The following is a 19,868-nucleotide window of genomic DNA, read 5'->3' as shown; positions in this document are numbered from 1 at the left end:
GGTTTACCGCATGTTACGCCTATAATTAATGAGGGGACATAAATTCATCACCTCCCAGGTGATTCTCTCAGATCAGGGGAACAGCAGATGTTAAGGTTCTTCTGTGATACACAGAACTTTCATGCTTAACCTCTGGTCCAAGTAGCTGGCGATATTGACACACCTTGCCTCCATGCATCTGTATTTACTGTTCAGGTTGTTCAGCACTATGAATAGGAGATTTAAAGACCACTTGCACTAATTTGTGGGACTCAATTGTTTAAACTTAAGAGTAGTATCTATCTTCTCACACATTTCTCAAACAATTCCTTCTGCCTTATCTAATTCATAGATTCTGCTTCTTCAAACAGGTCCCAGACCATAACAACAACATTATCATTTGTTTGCAAAACTTCCACTTTATTATATATTAATATAACAAATATAGAATCTTTCTTATACAATATAAATTATATAAAAATCACATTCATGTGTAATTCCTGTGTAGTTACTTACTGGACAACAATATGGACACTAATATATGTAGTGTTATGGTTCTTCATGACATGCCAGTAGGACTAATTAAAAGTCCAGTAATATTATGCCTGATAAACCTCATATGATTTGAAAACATAGAAAAAAGCATACAATATCGTACAGCAGTTGAGGGCAGAGGTGACATCAGTCCAGCCTCAACAATATAAATTATAAAAGCAAGGCACGATCATTCCCTTCAGATGTCTATAAGTTGAGGTTTGTGTAATGATGCAGATCTGAGGGCAGGTCAGGAGCAACGATGTTAGACTTCTGTTGAACTTCTGCATTTCTTTTCCCTGCAATGAAAAAAAAACAAACCATACATCACAACTACCATTATGAAATAACAAGAAGAGGTCTGCAAGACTGTGATGTCATTGTAAAGAAGCCACATTATTACATGGGTAGAGGTTGAGGGTCCAACTCATAGGTCTGAGCCAAAGTGCTGGACTTGGTTTTAAATACATAAAGAAGTTTCGCACCTCAACCAAGGGGCTTCTTCAGTTCTAACTGACGGGTGGAGAATGCCAGGTATTTAACCTCTGTGTGATCGTTATCAAGACCATTGACACCACATAGCTAGTTAGTGCTCCCAACTATTTTAACAACCATTGTTAGTCATTGGAGACATCTGAAGCCAAATGTAAATGAGTAATGTCTAATGTGGATGAAAGTTAAATCTCCTGGGAAGGGATGAAAGCAAAGCATTGTAGGTAGAAGAAATGTGGCGTTGTAGACCTCCTCCACTGTTGGGAGATGGGTTCTCTACTTTGACGTAGATGGCCGCCTTCACTCCTCTTTCAAACCATCTGTCCTCTGTATCCAAAATATGTATGATGTTGTCCTTGAAAGAGTGTCCCTTATCTTTAACAGTTCTTAAGCTTCCCTGATATACAAGTGTATGCATTCCTCATTGTATTGGAATGCATACACTAGATTTATTTTTCTTGTGTTTGAGTGTGAGGGTACATTGTTTAACTTTTTCCTGAAAGTGTTATCACAGCATTATTGTATATTTTCAGGGATTTAGGTAAATATATAATGATGTCAGTATTGTGATGTGTTAAATGTTTCCTCTTCGACAGACAGATCCACTTACCGTAGCTCCTCCTTCAGCCGTGACAATTTGTCATCCAGCCGATCATTCTTCACCTTCATTGGATTGTCGGGGACGAACCAGGCGGCTATAAACTTACACACCACCACAACGTGCTGCAGAAAAAAAACATTGACAAAATAGGTATATAAATTTAAATGTGCAACAGTATCTAACCCAAATCTATCTAATCAAAATGCACCTCAAACAGAATGACGAAGGCAAAGCGCACAGCCAAGACCAACCAGAACTGAGAGGTCAGAGAGTAGTCCTCATTGGTCCTGTAGTCTCTATAGCTGCACAGACATAAGACATGCAATTATAGTACAGTTTGTCATTTTCATGCACATATGAGTGATTTCTGTGTATGTTTGGACTGAGTAGAGTAAGCTGCTCTTCCCACCTGCACTCTGTGACGTTAATTTTGTTGTCGAGCCTCATCTGCCAATCACCAAAGTCCTCCTTAACTGCTTCATGTGACATGTAGGCCATGGACAGAGTGTCATTAATGTAGCCCTCCATACAGCTGTACAAAAGAACAAAAGCTAAATAATGGATTTGGCACATGCCAGCCTCTTGAGGTGTTTTATATATGGTATTAATGGGGTATTTGTACTGTAACAGCTGAAACGCCACTGACTGTGTGTTTGTGATTCCATTAGCACAGGGTCCGTAGTGGTAGCGGTAGACAAGGCGTGGAATGAAGTCTGACGAGACCCCGATGACCAGGCCGTTGGCTATCACTGCCAACACACCGATGGCCTCCAAAACCTTTGTCCATACACCTGCAGACAGAACATATTTAGAGGTGACGTATGTGGAGGTGGAACAAGAAACAACAAAACTAGAGTTGATTGTCAACCTGTCAATTAAGTAGACATACAAAAACCAAACTTGTCTCTTATCTTTAAAAGGAAACAGGAAGTGACAAAAGAAAGTGACATTTTCAGAGAAATTGGAAGAGCACTGACTGCATTTTGTCTGTCTAAATGTTGTATGTACTAATTGTAGTTCATATTGGTTAGAATTTGTGGTAAGAATAGTAAAAAAGCACTCCAAGTAGTGAAGTCCTTATTTCTTCAACATTTTAACCATTCTGCAACTAAGCATCCTAAAAACAGCAGGTTTATAAATGACCACATGGTGGTGCTATTTGCACCAAAAATTATTTTTTTGTTATTTACAGTAGTCAATAGCCTAGTGTCTCTCTACACACAAATGTACACCACAACCCACACAATTTATCAAGGCAAGACTCTGACTTATATGAATAACCATACACACAGCTCACCAATGTCATTGGTTTTCCTGGGAACCACCCGGCGTTCCAAGTGGACCATCTTAATGGCGTCCAGGCGGATCTCAAAGATGTTGTTGATGAGAGCCAGCAGGGGGGCCAGAGGGAATGCCGCCACAAATATGGTGGTGAAACTGAACTGGACCACTAGAGGATGGGAACAGTAGTAAGTAACATAAAAGCTAAATAATATTACACATACTATTATTATCTAGGACAATTTTACAAAAGATTTGGCATTCAGTTTTCTTTTCTTGGTGCCACAATTATAATACTACATCATCAAAGACACCATCAAATTGCTTGTTTTGTATGACCAAAGGTCCTAAGCCTAAATATACTTAGTTAGCAGAATATGTTTAGCATTTTATATTTGGCATCAGACTATGTGCTGACATTGCTTAGTCAGGGCTTTGTAGTGTGTACAATGGACCAAGCAAATTCAACTTCAAACTAGTTAGTTGGTGTTTAAAAAAGGTTTGAACCACTTTGAAGTTATATAGCTAACTCCTGGACCTACCCATCTCCAGGAACTCATTAAATAGGCTGAAAGCATTAGTGGGGGCCAGGTGATAGTTATATAGCCAGTCATGAAGTTTGCAATTGTCGCACAGTTCAACAAGTCTATCCTCATCTCTGGAGGTCTTCCTGTAACAATGACCACACTTCCTCTGCAGCTTCTTTGCACTGTTTCTCCTGACACACTTCTTCAGCCAGCTGAAAAACAGATAGAAAAGTTTATTAGCTCATGCAGAGAAGTACACAGAAAACGTGCTTGTGTTGCATGCATCAAAATGAACCCTAGACTGTTTAATATTACCTCACAATGTAACAGAATGAAAATCATACTCACGGTACAGTGAACTCAAAGATGTTGTTGAGTGTCTGTTTGAGTATCATGATAATAGCCATCTGGATAAAGAGGTCTGTCAAACAACCACTAGGGTGGCACTAAGGGACACACAGGCAGGACAAAATATTAATAAAAAAAGACAAACATTTTTTAAATAAAAAAAGACACTAGTGCCGAATCACAAACTTGAATACCTGAAAAGTAACTGAATCTACTCACCTCCTCCAGTCTCCACCCGGCTATACGCACATAGTTTCCTGGATGGCCATTTATCCTGTCAGAAGACAACAATAATTTTAAACCGATTTGATATCACAAAGAGAGTAAAAAGATGTTGTTATTCTGTGATATTTTTTTTTACAACATACACCTTCTTCCAAACTCCATCTTTAGTTAAATAAAAATACAAGAGTGTAAAATATTTAATTTGTAATTCAGTAAGAGACACAATTGGACTGTACACACTGAAGTGTTTCTTGCAAAAATGCCCATATAAGTATTTAAAGTATTATTCCACCAGTAATCACTCAAAGTAAACTTAACTTTTGTTTGTGATGAGAACATTTTACAGGACACCTATATGCAAATGGTTCCAAATCCAGATACAGATCAAATCCCAAGACCAGATGGAAATGCTGTAGAACCTAAAGCTATTGTATTTATAGGCTCCACACTATATTGTTCTCATGTTTTCATTTAAAATTTAAAAAATTGTATGTAGGACGCAGGACTATGGAAAATGTCATATTTGGAAGAAAAAGATTATCTGAGCAGGCAAAATACATAAAACTGTTTCTTTTAGAAAGTCTTCACCAATATATATCAATAATTGCCCCTCCGCAGACACACAGTACCTGCCCAGGAAGAAGGCCACATAGAAGAGTGAGGAGAAGAGAGTGAAGAACTGGAAGGTGAACATTTTGATTGTAAAGCTTCTTTCTGTGGCAGCGAATGAATTTGTCTCCTCTGCAAACACACGAAACACAGATTTGCAACACCATATGGAAATATACATTTTATCTCGTACTAACAAATTAGCTGTACTTGGGAAACAGCATGTTAAAAACATTCATACTTATTCCTATTTTACTTTTTCAAAAGGTAGTTCTCACCTATTTGACACAGCTTGAAGGACACCCATCTGTTTACCTATACACACGTAAAGAGAGACACCCACAAACAGACAGAGGCATGTAGAAAAATATTATAATAATAATAGTAAATAATAAATACATTATTTTTGGATAGGGACAGCGCATTTTGATGAACATCGATATTAAAACATCTCTGTAAACATGCCGGATTATAGCAAAGCTGCTAATTTGCATCCGTAGTCCCTAGTGAGTAAAATAAATATAAAAAAGAATACAAGTAGAAGAGACAGCAAATAAATAGATAAGATACAAATGGAACACACACAGCACGATACACAATCAAAAGGATATCATATCCAGACAGGATACAACAATGTAATAAAATGTTCAGTCAGTGTCAAGTCCAGTTAGTGGTCACATTTTTGATTAGATTTGAGAAAAAGAAGAGTATGTGGGGCATTCCCCTATTGTGGAGGAAAGACTTTTGTACACAAAACAAGCAAATCTAAAAGTTTTAAAATTATGGGAACTTCAAAAAATAATATTAATTATTCTATATTACTTGTAGATATTAGATTTTTGGGAGCAGGACCTCAGTTAGATCCAACATCTGTACATTCGTTCAGCTGCTTGGTTCTGACCAAGGAGAAAGCTGAGACGCTCCTGGTTTAATTTAGGGCAAATGCAGTTTTAAAAACACGGGGAAATGCATTGTGTGCTTATGCACAAGGCAGTGAGGTAAAAGTCAAACAAGCTATGGAGCACAATACAGAGATCTTTATCATAGATTTTCTGGCCAGGTGACTTCTCACTCTTTTGTGGCCATATTGGAGCGACTCCTCAACTCTAGGACTCTAGGCAAAACTAATCCTCCAGTAAAGCTCTGTCAGGGTGCCAGTTTTGCTTCCTTGATGATTTGTTTCTTCAAGCAACCAGGCAGAGACTTGTTTTCTTTTCTTTTTTTTCACTATGCATTCCTGTGACATAAAGGCCTGAGTTAAGTTTAGCCTACGGTAAGTTCTCAGCTCAGTGTTGATACAACACAGTGTATTTCTGTCATCACATTTGTTTCACTCTCGGTTCAGGTCATGGGTTGGAGGTTGGAGTTCATATGATTTGGGGTGGCACTTTTAGTCAGTGTGTACCTGAAAAGTACGCTTGAGGGTGTGGGTGGGTGTAAAAAAGGGTCCAGGTTGTGGATCTGAGGCTCGTTGGTGGGTTCACAAGTGAAGAAAGCTTACCCGGGTCATGATCTGAATGGTGAAGTAGTGCAGGATTGCTCCCATTATCAAAGCCACAATGTTGGCATGGTCTTTGATAAATTCCGATTTGCCCTCAGACAATAAGGGTGCCGCCACCACTCGAAAGACCACCAGGGCATGAGCGAGACCGATGATCAGCATCAGCTAGAATGCAGACACACCAAGATGTTATGTGATACAGCCTCTGTTAATCTTTTTACTTTATTTTCTCTCCACACAATTTGAAGATTTTTTTTCGTATTTTTGTGTTTCCAACTTGCGCTCATGGTTAATTCAAGTCAATTTCATTTCAGTTGCTGTTGCCACAAAACAGCCACTAGAAAAAAACAGCCAATCATCATACCCATTAAAGAACGTTTATGGGGATGAAGGTAGCACAGTTTTAGAACATGGTGTTAAATTTTCTTAATATATCCATGGTCAACTCTTTTAGTTTTCTCTTTCATATAAGTTAATCTGGAGTTGTTTAAAGCCTGTCTGATTTTCAAACTGTTCTTTCCTACATCAGACTTCTCTAGTGATGTCATTGTCATTTCAGCCACTAACCCGCTGAGTACAATGTTAATATTACAGTAATAATGGAACAAAAGTATATGAAAATAAGATTCAAGTAGCAACAAACTGGTATAAATGTAGGGGCTGTGTGTGTGTGTGTGTGTATAACATCCTTACCATAAGTGTAACCAGTATGAGGACCAAAGCGCTGCGGAAGTATGAGTGTCTGAACTGTTTGGCTTGACAATTTGGATCACTCATTATATCCAGAATCAGTTCTTCCTGTTAACACACAGAGACAAAGATTCACCACTCAACTCATATACATCATGTTCTATTAGCCTACAAGGAATTTTGTGTCTAGAAACTGCTTTAAGAAAGTAACTTCAATGATCAAGCAAACTGTCTCACATTAGTTTTACTTTCAGAATGCAGGTTCCTCTTTAGTCAAAGTGTGACACAGTACAGAAACGCAGTACCTCCTCTTCACACCAGTCGTACACCTTCCACTTGGAAACATATTTGGCCCTGGTTCTCTTCCACAACTCCAGGAACAGAGTAGCTGTTAACACAGAGCAGACCAATCAAAGAGAGCCCATCAGAGGGAAATCAGATCAGAATTGAACAGATCAGATCACAGACTTACCCCAGATTGCCATAAACATAGCAAAAAACACAGTTCCCTCATTGTCAAACAGATGGCTGACCTGTGTGGACAAAAATACATCATTGCATGTAGGAACAACATAGAGTCTTTAGGTGACTCTTATATTTCAGTTATAAGAAACAAAACGCAGTTGTGTGGAACAAAGTACAAAGGCTGGCTTGTGTTAGTTGGTTTGTGGTAATGTAATTAATTAGCTGTTCACTCAATCTCTCCCCTGAACAACCATTGTCTAATCTTAGCTCACTATGTTCCCACAACCCTATGTTCCCACAGCCCTATGTTCCCACATTTCTAAGAAATTATTAAAATTTAGACCCTATGTTCCCACAGCCCTCCATCCCACAGAGATGTGGGGTGTCCTGGTACCTCTGTGAGGCTACGAGTGAAAGTCCCTCATGAGCAATAATCCCAACCCTATCCCTGTGGGGGATAGGGTTGGTACATAAGGGCCTAATTTTGGAGAAAAAAAAAGTCGAAGTAATGTGGGAACATAGAGCTGACCCTAGCTCACCAACCATAACTACAGGTGACAAAATGTTGAAGTGACTGTTATTTTAGCTAAATCAACAGTTGGCAGCAACAAATGAGAAATCTGTTTATGTCTGCCTCTGTCTGTCAACAAAGACCCATTGTTAAAAAAATAATTACTAAATTATTACTTTGAGACACATTATTACTAATTACTAAAAATTACTAAAAAGCAAATGATAAATGTGCCGTTGTTATCGCAGTAACCTTGCTAACCTAATTTGTGCCATGCTAACACCAATAGCTAAACAGATGTAGCAGAAGTATGCAGGACTTAGCTAAGGTTCAAAAGCGAATTCAGAAACATGCAACAATAAAGCCATAAACACACAGTATGTGTGTTTAGTAAAAAAAAATTTACATGGTGCATGTTCCTAAAAATAATGCATTTAACCAAATTATAGAAAACAGGCAGTAGTGTACATACTGCTAATTTTTGCCCTAGCCCTAACATTATTTGCAAATAGCCTTAGGTGAAGTCATATTGATTTAGGAGGAAGAGCTTAACTTTATTAAAACTTTATCAACCTTTGACTTGGTGTTACCCCCAAGTGTTGATTAAACAACACTTAACAAGACAACTCACAATATAGGATACCACCTCAATAAACAATACAATTTAAAATACATAAATACTATAAAAATAGTTAAAAAGCAAAACATTTCAGTAGAAAATACAGTACAATATTATCATTATGTGGGTCTATAAATGCAGTTTACCCCAAATATTAAGCTTAATCATACAAACTCATAAAGTGATTGTTATATTTTTTACCTAATAGCTGGTAGGTGTGATTATTTAGCCACAACTTATCTTTTAATTCACAACTAGTTTCATAAGCAGCTTGCGCAAGAGAAAAGTAAACAGAGTAAATTACAGCGACACAGATTAGATCAGTTTACCTTAGCATAAGTGCAAGTGTCTGACAGCTTCCACACTGTACACCTCTTGTCACAGCGAGGACACATAGTGATGTTGGATTCACATACTTCCTTACTGAGGACAGACAGAAAAAGACATTACTCACAGAATGTAATATGTGGAGTGAAAATTGAATGAAAAGGTCATTGTCTTTAATAAGAGTCATGCTGTGGCAGTGATTCAGCTGGTGCTTTTATACATAAACATGTGTAACAGGAATGGCTTCCAATGGCTTTTACTAAATTCTTATTTAAGAAATTCTCCGCTCATCAAATAAAGGCTTGCTGCAAGTGCAACAAAACAATCTGGAATTCTACAGTTTAAAAATCTAAATGATGATAAATCTCTTAGACGTTAGACTTACATGAGAGGATTTGATTTGAAAAAGGCCAGCCCATACAGGAACACTACAATACCCAGTGCAGCAGCTGGTATCAGCATCTTGGTGTACCAGCCCAGCCACAGGTAGTACAGACCAACCTTCTCCCCAAAGTAACACCTGGAGAGACCAAACACAGAGACATAAACATACCAGTCTCTTTAAGAAACATTCATCTAACTTGAGTCACATGAATTGGTCACATATAACTGAAACGTTTATTGTACGTTCTAGCCAGGTAACTTGCATGTCACAAACCCATCAGTCTCTCTCTTTCTTTTTACCCTTGTTTGCGGGTTATCTCAACTGTATCAATAGAAGCAAAAAATGCCAGACTGTCAGCACAATAACCTACCAAACAAAACTGGCTTTAAAACAACAATGTTGATGCGCTGGACTCTAACTTGGTCTCACTAAGACAATAATACAGTTCTATGTGGGCAGTCTAGTCTAAATCAGAGTCTAATCCTCAATCCACAATTTGTTGCACTTCAACTTCAACAACAAAATAAGTTTGGGGCAATTCGAGTTGAGATGTGGAGAACTTATACAAACCTATTTGCATCAACTCAATTCTGTAACTGCTGTCAAATCTTTCTCTGCTAAATATTGGCTTGACAGGGATAATGCCATATTTCATTTTGTGATTTGTCACCAATCTTGTTCATAATCTTTATGGAGAGGATTTCTAGGCGCAGCCAGGGTGTTGAAAAGGTCTGGTTTGGTGTTCTCAGGATTAGGTCACTGCTTTTTGCGGACGATGTGGTCCTGTTGGCTTCATCAGACCGTGGCCTCCAACTCTCACTGGATTGGTCCTCAGCCGGAAAAGGGACGGGGATGAGATCCTGCCCCAAGTGGAGGAGTTCAAGTACCTTGGGGTCTTGTTCACGAGTGAGGGAAGGACGGATTGTGAGATTGACAGGCGGATCGGTGCGGCGTCTGCAATAATGCAGACAGATCTGTCGTGGTGAAGAGGGAGCTGAGCCGAAAGGCAAAGCTCTCGATTTACCAGTCGATCTTCGTTCCTACCCTCACCTATGGTCATGAGCTTTGGGTAGTGACTGAAAGAACAAGATCGCGGGTACAAGTGGCTGAAATGAGCTTCCTCCGTAGGGTGGCTGGGCTCTCCCTTAGAGATAGGGTGAGAAGCTCAGTCACCCGGGAGGAGCTCGGAGTAGACCTGCTAGTAGTCCTCCGCGTTGAGAGGAGCCAGATGAGGTGGCTTGGGCATCTAGTTAGGATGCCTCCCGGACACCTCCCTGGTGGGGTGTTCAGGGCACGTCCCACCAGTAGAAGACCCAGCGGGGCTTCTGGGCTCTGAGGCTGCATATTATGATCAGAGCTGTACAACCCTGCCACATAAGAGAGAGGAAGGGACATCTCTCTTATGATAAGTCCGTATGATAACATTAAAAGTTAGACTTTTTGTTTACTGATTCATTTTGAAAAAGACAAAAGAAAAAGACTGAGAGAGAGGGGGCAATCAAACTGAGAATATGAGCAAATAACAAAAAGACTCTGCTGGAATCGTTCTAAAGCACAAATAAACAATCCCCAAACACTCAGGTGTATGGGACACATTTAATATTACTAAGCTTTGAATAAACAAGCAAACAGTGAGCTGCTCAGCCCTGTGTCTGAGTGCAGTGGGGGCTATTTGATATAAACGTCACATCATGGGTTCTGACTGCACTAGTAGCATTATTAGTGGTCAGAAGCTTTACTGGATTCCTTAATGCAGGTCACAAGGTAGAGACTGATTATCCACTCTGACCAAGTTTCTGTTAATCAGTTCTGAAACCTGTCATTACTGTGCATGTGATAAAACAATAAAAATGTGAAAAAGTCCAAGGGGCACTTTTATAGCTAGTAAACATACACTACAATACAAATATCTCAAGCTGAAACAATTTCAACATTTTTTTATAATTATAATTATGCATAATGTAACTACATGAACCGTCCTTCATTTTAGACATTTGACTAAATAAATTCCACTGGTTTTCCTTAATCCATTAAGATAACATCAACAGCGACAGATGGACAGACAGACAGATGGACAGATGGACAGACAGGTGGACTGACTTGACATCACTGAATGGCTGAGGTTTAAACAGAGCCGACCATCGAGCCCACTTCTCGGTCAGCTTCTTCTGCTCTTTCCTCTGGAAAACAGAACACACACACACACACACACACACACACACACACACACACACACACACACACACAAACACACACACATATGGATAGTTGGATATGGATAGCTGCTGTAAGCCAAGCAGTTCACTGTGAAATTCCTATCTTATGTGCTTTACAAGACTCATATCAAGAAACCGCTTCATCCAATTTGCAACAGGAAATTATTCAAGTTTTACCACAAAATATTTAGAGTCAGCACGTGCATATTATGCTAATTTCAGGCTTATCTCCAAACTTCCTTTTCATTCAAAAATCCTCAAGAAGATAGTTTACAGTCAATTAATGGCCTTTCTGGAAGAGCATAATATTCTCAAGGTTTTCCAATCCCATTTTAATACCATGCACAGCACCGAATCAGCTCTTTTAAGAGTTTTTAATGATACAGTGTTATTATTGTGCTTTTAGATTTAACTGCTGCATTTGACACAGTGGGCCATGAAATTTTGATCTCTCATTTGGAGCAGTGGGTGAGCATCAGGGGCATCAGGGACCTGAACCACTAGAGTGGTTCAGGAAGGTTGGTGGAAGGGAAGTTTCTGTAATTTTTAGCGGTTACCATAGTTACCATAGTCTTTTCCACTTCATATGTTTGGCTTTACTTTTCCTGTATTTCAACTACAAATGTACTTACAAAGAATCTGAAGCTGCTTCAGGCTCATCATATAGTTTTTTATAGTTGTTTAAAGATGGCAGTACGGAATAACAGCAGCAGTAGTTTAATCAGATGAGTGAAAGGTTTCCTCACCTCATGGAGGCAGAACTTAGTGTCAAACACACCCTTCTCCATCAGTTCATGCAGGTTCTCTGACAGAATAAAACACAACATTACAACATTAAAAGATGCAGTTTTTTAATGATACAAAATGTTCCACATTTATTTCCGATGTTAGATTGTTTTAGACAGATTACCTCCTTATTAATCACACTCACCTCCTGTGCTGATGAAGGTATTTCTAAGAATTAAATCGACAATTCGGATCCTAAAAGAAACAATACAAGGTTCAAACAAAGTGAAGAAAGCGTGTGCAGGACTGGATTATAAGGGTCAAACTCAGTAGGTTCATGTTATGCTGTGTATTTTTAACTTTTGAGGTGTTGGTATATGGCATACACTCACCAGCCACTTTATTAGCTACACCTGTTCAACTGCTTGTTTACTTAAATATCTAGCAACTCAATGCATTTAGGCATGTAGACATGGTCAAGACAACCTGCTGAAGTTCAAACCAAGCATAAGAATTGGGAAGAAAGTTTATTTAAGTGACTTTAAACATGGCATAGTTGTTGGTACCAGATGGGCTGGTTTGAGTATTTCAGAAACTGTTGATCTACTGGGATTTCCACACACAACCATCTCTTGTGTTTACAGAGAATGGTCCAAAAAAGAGAAAATATCCAGTGAGTGGCAGTTCTATGGGTGAAAATGCCTTGTTGATGCTAGAGGTCAGAAGAGAATGGCCAGACTGGTAGAAAGCCAACAGCAACTCAAATAATCATTACAACCAAGGTATGGTATCTGAACACACAGCAGCATGTCAAACCTTGATGGACTTCAACAGCAGAAGACAACACCGGGTGCCACTCCTGTCAGCTAATAACAGGAAACTGAGGCTACAATTTGCACAGGTTCACCAAAATTGGACAATAGAAGATTGGAAAAATAATTTGATATTCAGATGTTCGGTTCAGAATTTGAACAACATGAACGCATGGACCCATCCTGCCAGGCTGTTGGTGGTGGGGTAATGGTGTGGGGGATATTTTCTTGGCACACATTAATGGTCAGGGTTTTGGAATTGGACTGTTTTTCTCCAATCGACTTTCCTGAACTAACTTCAATAATTTTTTCATCTAAACTATCAACCTGTCTCTTAGAAGACATCCCAATTAGGCTACTTAAGGAAGTCTTACCCTTAGCACTTCTTTACTAGTAGTGGAATTAAACCTCTTTTAAAAAAGCATACTCTTGATTTAGGCATTTTAGCCAACTATACATCTATATGTAACCTTCACTTTCTCTCTAAGATCCTTGAGAAAGTTGTTGCCCATCATAAAATTAGTTTACTTGAGGATTTTTTCGTCAGGATTTAGAGCCCATCATAGCAAAGAGACTGTACTGGTAAAAGTTAAAAATGACCTCCTAAAGGGCCTCTCTCTGTACTTGTCTGTTAGATCTTGGTGCTGAATTTGACACCATTGACCATAACATCCTATTACAGAGACTGGAACATATAATTAGCATTGACAAAGCTTATAATTATGGCTGACGAGGCTTACATTGGACCAGCCCCTAGTTATGCTACTATAGGCCTAGACTGCCTGGGGTTTCCCATGATGCATGATGTTTACATTCAGGTACCATTAATGCATGTTACTAACTTGACTTCTTCCCCAGAGTTTTGAGCTTTGTCATTTCGCAAGTAACCTTTGGCTGTTGAATGCCTGCAGTCCAGCATAATGCACACTGCTGCAGCTATTATTAATCATATTTCTATTATTATTATTGTTTCTATTGTTATAATAGTGTTTTTATTGTTGTTATTGTGTTTCTCTGTGTCTCTCTCTCCTCTCTCCTTCCTTCTTTGTATCTTAACCTAACCTGTCAAGGTAGATGATGGCCCACCAAGGGCCCAATTAGGCTTCAGGTTTCTTTTCATTAAAAGGAGAGTTTTTTCTTGCTGCTGGCATCAAGTGCTGTTCATGGGTGTAATGTTGGGTTTCTGTAAATTAAAGAGTACAGTCTAGACCTGCTCTATATGAAAAGCCTTGAAATAACTCTTAGTTAACTTAGCGTTATATAATCAAAATTGACTTGACATGTATTGGCTAAGATCCTACTCCCAAACCCGGTTGGCCGGACATGAATCACCAGTTTTGACAATAAGAAACTGTGTTTGTCAATAACACAATCCCTGATGCTATAAGAAGCGTTCAACCATTGAGCTTAAAATTATGTTGCCACACAGCCAATGTTCGTCTCTCACTCACACACAATGTGTACAAAGGTGAGATTAAAATGTTTTACTTAATATGAAATGCAGTTATGAAACTGCAGCATTTGTTTGAAACAGCACCCTATTTGTCAGACCACTATTTTCTGGAACCACTTTTTCACCATTGTGTGTAGTGGTGACAGTGGTGTATGTATGTGTGTATTTGTGTGCGTTTGAGGCACCTTGTAGCTTGAGGAATATTACTCTTTTCATCTCCAGTCCAGTTACAGGAATCAGAGACTTTGAGCAGGTACGTGTAGTCTTCAAATATTTCCCTGGGTGCACGTAGGCCGAAAAACAGCTCGTCATCATTTTCGATTGTCTAACAAACAAATAAGACAAGTGTCAGTAGGAAAAGTACTTGGGAAGTGCTTTGGAAAAGGTTGAGGAATGAAACTCACAGTGACTTCAATATTTTTCTGTTCTAGGACCTGGATGAAGGCTTTCCGCTTCCGAGTCTTTGGGTCATCGTCATCATCAGTTTTGTCGGCCACCAGTACATAGTCAAATGTCCTTTGGGTGGTCTGTTTAAAGACAAGATACATCCAGTGAGAATGGAGACTTAAGACAGGAACACACAAGAAAGAAATCAAAACTGATGTGACCTTTCATACTTGTTATAAAGAAGCTCAAAAATAAAGTATCATTCTAAAATAAATAATGATGAACTTGTGATGGGTTTACCTTTCAGACCAGTGCAGACTCGCAGTCTGGGTCAAACCTGGACTACAGGCTTGGGTTTGTGGTGTAGCACAAGATGTCATGACCCAATATCTGAAATAGCTTTTACAATCTGTACAACAATACAACATCTCCTACCTTTAGCCCCTCAATTTGAATATGAAAAACTCCACTAAAAAAACAAAACACCTTTTAATGGGGAAAAAATGGAAAAAAAACCTCAAGAGGAGCAATAAAGGAGGGATCACTTCCAATCCAACAGAGTAATGGCTCTATAATCAATCCCATGTTTGTTTTTTTCATGTTGTTATCATCAGAAAGGGGTTGATAAACCTCTTTTCGTTTGGAGGTATTGGTCACATTATAATACGCTTATATTTAAAAGGTGTTCCTAATATTTTTTCCACCTCATTCACCTCTGCCTACACATACACAAGGATGTGGACACTTTCTACTGAGCACTTTTAGTTGGAGGTTGTTTTTTGTCTAGATACCTTTATTCAAGTAAATCTAAATGCTACGGCATGCAATGACATTTTCCCAACTTTGTGACAACAACAGTTTGTGGAAAACCCTTCCCAGCTTAATCAAGAAATGTTTCCCCTAGTTTAGTGTGGAAAAACTTTGACAAGCCTGAACAAAGCCACGACCCCAACCCATCCAACAACTGTGGGATGAACTGGAATGCTAACAAGGAGTCAGGCCTTATCACCCAACATCAGAGCTTGACCTCACTAAAGATCTTCCCAATATCAGAACTTGACCTCACTAAAGATCTTGTGGCTGAGTGGGAACAAATTCCCGCAGCCAGGATCTAACATCTGCTGGACACCCCTCCCAGGTGACTGGAGGCCATTACAACAGCAGTCTGGTATCTTGGTTTTGGACTGACAGGTTTAACAATTGTCAGGTTTGGGAGTTTGTTTAGATGTCCACATTTGGTCATATTGGTGTATATTGAGGAAAACAAATGATATTACAAAGTCTCACGCAACATGTTTGAATCGTCCTGAGGAGTAGACCACACCAGCTGATGAACGATTCAACCTCTCTTTTGTAGGTGAGGTCATTACCTTGAGTAAGCAGACTTACCATAGCGGTGTCATCTGAAAACTACATCTGAAGTAGACATGATGACTGACTGTGCCCATGATCAGTGGCATAAAGTGTGAATAAAAAAGGAGATAAAACTGTACCTGGTGGAGCTCCTGTGTTGGTTAAAATAATGTCAGACTGTTTGTTATCAAGTGTGACATAATGAGGATAATATCCAAGCTGTAGTTGTCTTATACAATATAAAATGTGTTAATTTATTGGCTAAAATATGTGACTGAAAAAATCCCAAAACATAATCCTAACAGAACTAGCTGTAGTTTCCAGATGCAGCATGTACAGTAAAGGATGCTTTCGTGAGAAGCAGAAAAAATCTAATTCAATGAACCAGGGACACTAAAGTTACTGGTCCCATGGCCAGTAATTGCTTTCATACCTTTCCAAAGACCCTTAGTGTTTCTATTGGACATCTGTCCTTCAACCTTCTCCTTATATTTACGTTTATTCTTTTTGATGATTGCTTTTTTTCCTAGTAATATCAGCTTCGACCTCCCATGTCAGCTAGGGTTTGTTATTAGGGTAGAATTTCATATGATTGCAGTGAATGTGCAGATATTCCCCGTTCTTTGCATGATTTGATACAAAGCTGACAGATGAGGCCATGCAGAACCTACAGTGATCTTGTTGATGTAAGAAAAGAACAGATGAAAAGAGCGGTGAGACAGGAGGACTCTTACCGTGGAAGGAAGAAAATGCTGTGTGTGGTTGTCATCCTTCCCTCTGTCTCCCAGCTCAATGTTTCCCTTCAAAACACACACACACACACACACACACACACACACACACACACACACACACACACACCGAAAGAGAGAGAACAGGTTATTGCTTAGAGTCAAGCAATACACACAGGCATACTTTATGGCAAGTTGTTTCATCATATTACCCTGAAGGTTTCATATTACAAATGCCTGTAATTCATTTATGACTGGTCAAGCAATAAAATGCCTGACTAGAGTAAATTGTGTTACATTCAATTAATTCATCTTCAAAATTGATGCAGATACAGTTTCTGTGAATCATTAGCTGATTAATTGTGTCAAAGTGAAAGCACATATTGAGTGTTTACCTTGAAAGCTGCTTAAAGATTCATGTTTTAAGAAGTAATACTCCTCATGATGAAACTGGTAAACCAGTCTTCAAGTCTAAAATTGCACAAGAGTCAATGTAAAACAGTTTTGCAACTGATGACGACAAGCTTTTACAGCCTGTTTAACTGTTAGATCTATCACAGTAAATTTTGCAGTGTTAAATCAACACTTAAAGAGTTAAATAGTGTTAAATTTAACTCTTTAAGTGTTGATTTAACACTGCAAAATGTACTGTCTATGATATTTGACACATAACTGAACAGTAAACCAGTAACCTCAGTAGTCAACCAGCCTAGTTTAACACAGACTGAATGCTGAAAAAACCTGAGATAAAAATATTCTTGGACCCACTACAAAGCTTATCTTATTTACCCTACATGTTGTATCACGGAGGTTTACGAGCTAGTCACTTAGTCACTCATTCATGCGATGAGTCAACTGGGTTCTGACTGATGAAGCAGGTTTACACCTGTGCTGAGTAAAACTCAGAGCAAGTGTTTCAGTCACTTACAGACTTTGGGAGCTTTTGGGTTTTATTCCTAAACGGAGCAAACCTGACAACACCATGAGAGGACAGAACTTAATGTTGGTGAGGTCATACCTCCGATACATCTTCGCATTTGCTTTTTTGTGCAAATAAGACAGCAGGGAGGCCATAGAAGGAGCTTTCAAGACAACTAATCCATTCCTCCAATCCACAGTGGAAGTGTGCTTGGACAAGATACTGAACTTCAAATTAATCTTGATCTCGTGTGCGCGCGCGTGTGCGTGTGTGTGTGTGTGTGTGTGTGTGTGTGTGTGTGTGTAAAAAAGGTTAAATGAGGGCGTGCAGTGTAAAAGGGCTATATAAGTGCGGCCCATCCCACTTACATAATACATATTGGCTTATTTGGTATTGATTTAATGTGGAGAGCTTGAGTTGACTTTACAGTGAAGTTGTACAGGTTTGATGCAGCTAGTCTGGTAGGTAACAGTTTAGAATAATTAATCATATGCATTAGATTAATGTGATAAAAGAAAACTGACTGCTGGGAGAGAATATGGCTTAGCATAGTTACTTTTTGTTTATCCCAGATGGAAAGTGAGAAATTTCATGATACAAGTGCACCAATTTTTTCTATGAAAAGTTATATGATTTAAGGAAATTCTTACTTAGTAAGTGTGGGGTGTCAGTATGCCCTGACAGTGTGAGAGGAAAACGCATAGGCAATGTGTCTGCACATGTACTGCATCAAACGATGTGAGGCAGGGAAAGTCAGTGAGGTCAATCACCTAAGACTCCTCTGTCTGGCATGTGACATTGAGCACTGCAAGAAATAGGCGAAACCTCAGAGAACAAGGTTCGAGAAAGCTGCCAGCGTGTACAGTACAATAATTAACTCAGCTATAATTAAGTGTGATAGTGTGGGCTATCACAACAGTCAAAAAATCTTCAATGCACAGCAAGAGGAGATATTGACTGGTTACTTGATTGAGGCAGCAGACTTGTGCTTTTGACTCATTCCACACTGGGTAGGCCCACTGAGCATCTAGTGTGTCCTAAATAGGAATTAGTTAGTTCTGTCTGTATCAGTTCAGTTCCATTGCAACACTGATCAGATAACAAACACACGCGCACACACACACACACACACACACACACACACACACACACACACAAGTTCATGTTGTATCATTTTAGACAGTGTGTGTCCTTGTTGGTTTACTCATTGTCAAACATCATCCTGGAATTTGACATGGATTTTGATGAGCTGCTCCTGATCTGCTGGTGGAGGTTCTCGTTCATGTGTGTTTGTGTCAGTTGTGACAGTTCTACTAATGTTAAACACCACCAACACTGTTACTCATATAGCCATCACTGATGAGTTCTCTTTGTTTTTGGTGAACCACAAGATGATGTGCAAGTTTTGGCACATGCACAATTAACTTATTTAGATGCATATTCTGTAGGGTGGTCTCAATTATTTTTTAAAAATCTAACTCCAAGTTGTGTTAAGTATAGTAGGGTAGGTTGTAACAGTGGCACTCTGCACACTGCATTTGACAAAATATTGAATTCGATGATCTAGTGGGAAAAGTTGAAAACATTGCTTTTTCTAGTATACAAATGAGGGTAATCTGTATTGAAATTTGAGTGCTCTATCACACAAATCTGCAAGTTATAGCTGCTGAAACAAAACCATCCCCAGTCTCCGCATTTACAAATGTACCTGCATTTGTGTATTACACAATCTGCACAATAACTAGTGACCACATGTAGAACAAAACGCACTTTAAGCATATTGTAGTGTAGATAGTTTAAATTGGGAATAGTCCAGAAAAATAGTTTGAAACTGAAATGAGACAGTAAACAGCACGATTCACTACAGAGGAGATACAACACTTCTTACCTCTACTGTCATGTTGGAAGCTGTCCCGGTGTTGCTGTTGTTGAAGTGCGACAACTAACTTCATCCACCAGAAAAACACATGTATAGGCTACCCCCTCCACCTGTCCGTCCTCATGACTGCATCACTGCGGTATTAAAATGATCCAGTCGCTCCTCACAACACATTTATCTCTGTATAAGTATGCATAGGACGTCGTTTCCGCATTTCTGAGCGCCAGCTATCAACAGCAGGTGAGTGTGTGCGCGTGTTTATGGGTCATTCCTTGAAATCGGTACCTTTTGCGTCCCA

General features: G+C 39.1%; 1 protein-coding gene across 1 annotated transcript; it reads right to left on the bottom strand.

The window, feature by feature from the left end:
- Nucleotides 1-1,611: 1,611 nt before the first annotated feature.
- Nucleotides 1,612-19,591, bottom strand: ano9b (anoctamin 9b). Its single transcript, XM_053333723.1, has 22 exons — nt 19,580-19,591; nt 14,706-14,828; nt 14,487-14,626; nt 12,242-12,291; nt 12,057-12,115; nt 11,195-11,274; nt 9,095-9,229; nt 8,712-8,805; nt 7,260-7,320; nt 7,093-7,175; nt 6,791-6,895; nt 6,098-6,262; nt 4,875-4,911; nt 4,617-4,728; nt 3,982-4,036; nt 3,763-3,860; nt 3,430-3,626; nt 2,904-3,056; nt 2,253-2,397; nt 2,016-2,138; nt 1,815-1,908; nt 1,612-1,728 (listed from the first exon to the last, which is right to left on the bottom strand). Exons 1-22 carry the CDS (start codon nt 19,589-19,591, stop codon nt 1,612-1,614), a joined length of 2,238 nt encoding a protein of 745 aa, XP_053189698.1.
- Nucleotides 19,592-19,868: the final 277 nt, after the last annotated feature.

Source organism: Scomber japonicus, chromosome 1 (genome assembly GCF_027409825.1).
Source record: "Scomber japonicus isolate fScoJap1 chromosome 1, fScoJap1.pri, whole genome shotgun sequence".
Lineage (NCBI taxonomy): Eukaryota > Metazoa > Chordata > Actinopteri > Scombriformes > Scombridae > Scomber > Scomber japonicus.
Note: the sequence above shows the minus strand (reverse complement) of the source record. Positions and strands in the feature narration are given on the sequence as shown.

Bases quoted from the DNA above. Each gene is read 5' to 3' on its own strand.
- ano9b (XM_053333723.1), bottom strand. The intron at 12,292-14,486 runs GTGCCTCAAACG...TGTTTCTTTTAG, and splicing joins AATATTCCTCAAGCTACAAG to GATCCGAATTGTCGATTTAA. The intron at 4,912-6,097 runs GTAAGCTTTCTT...ACGTGTGTATAG, and splicing joins CCATTCAGATCATGACCCGG to GTAAACAGATGGGTGTCCTT.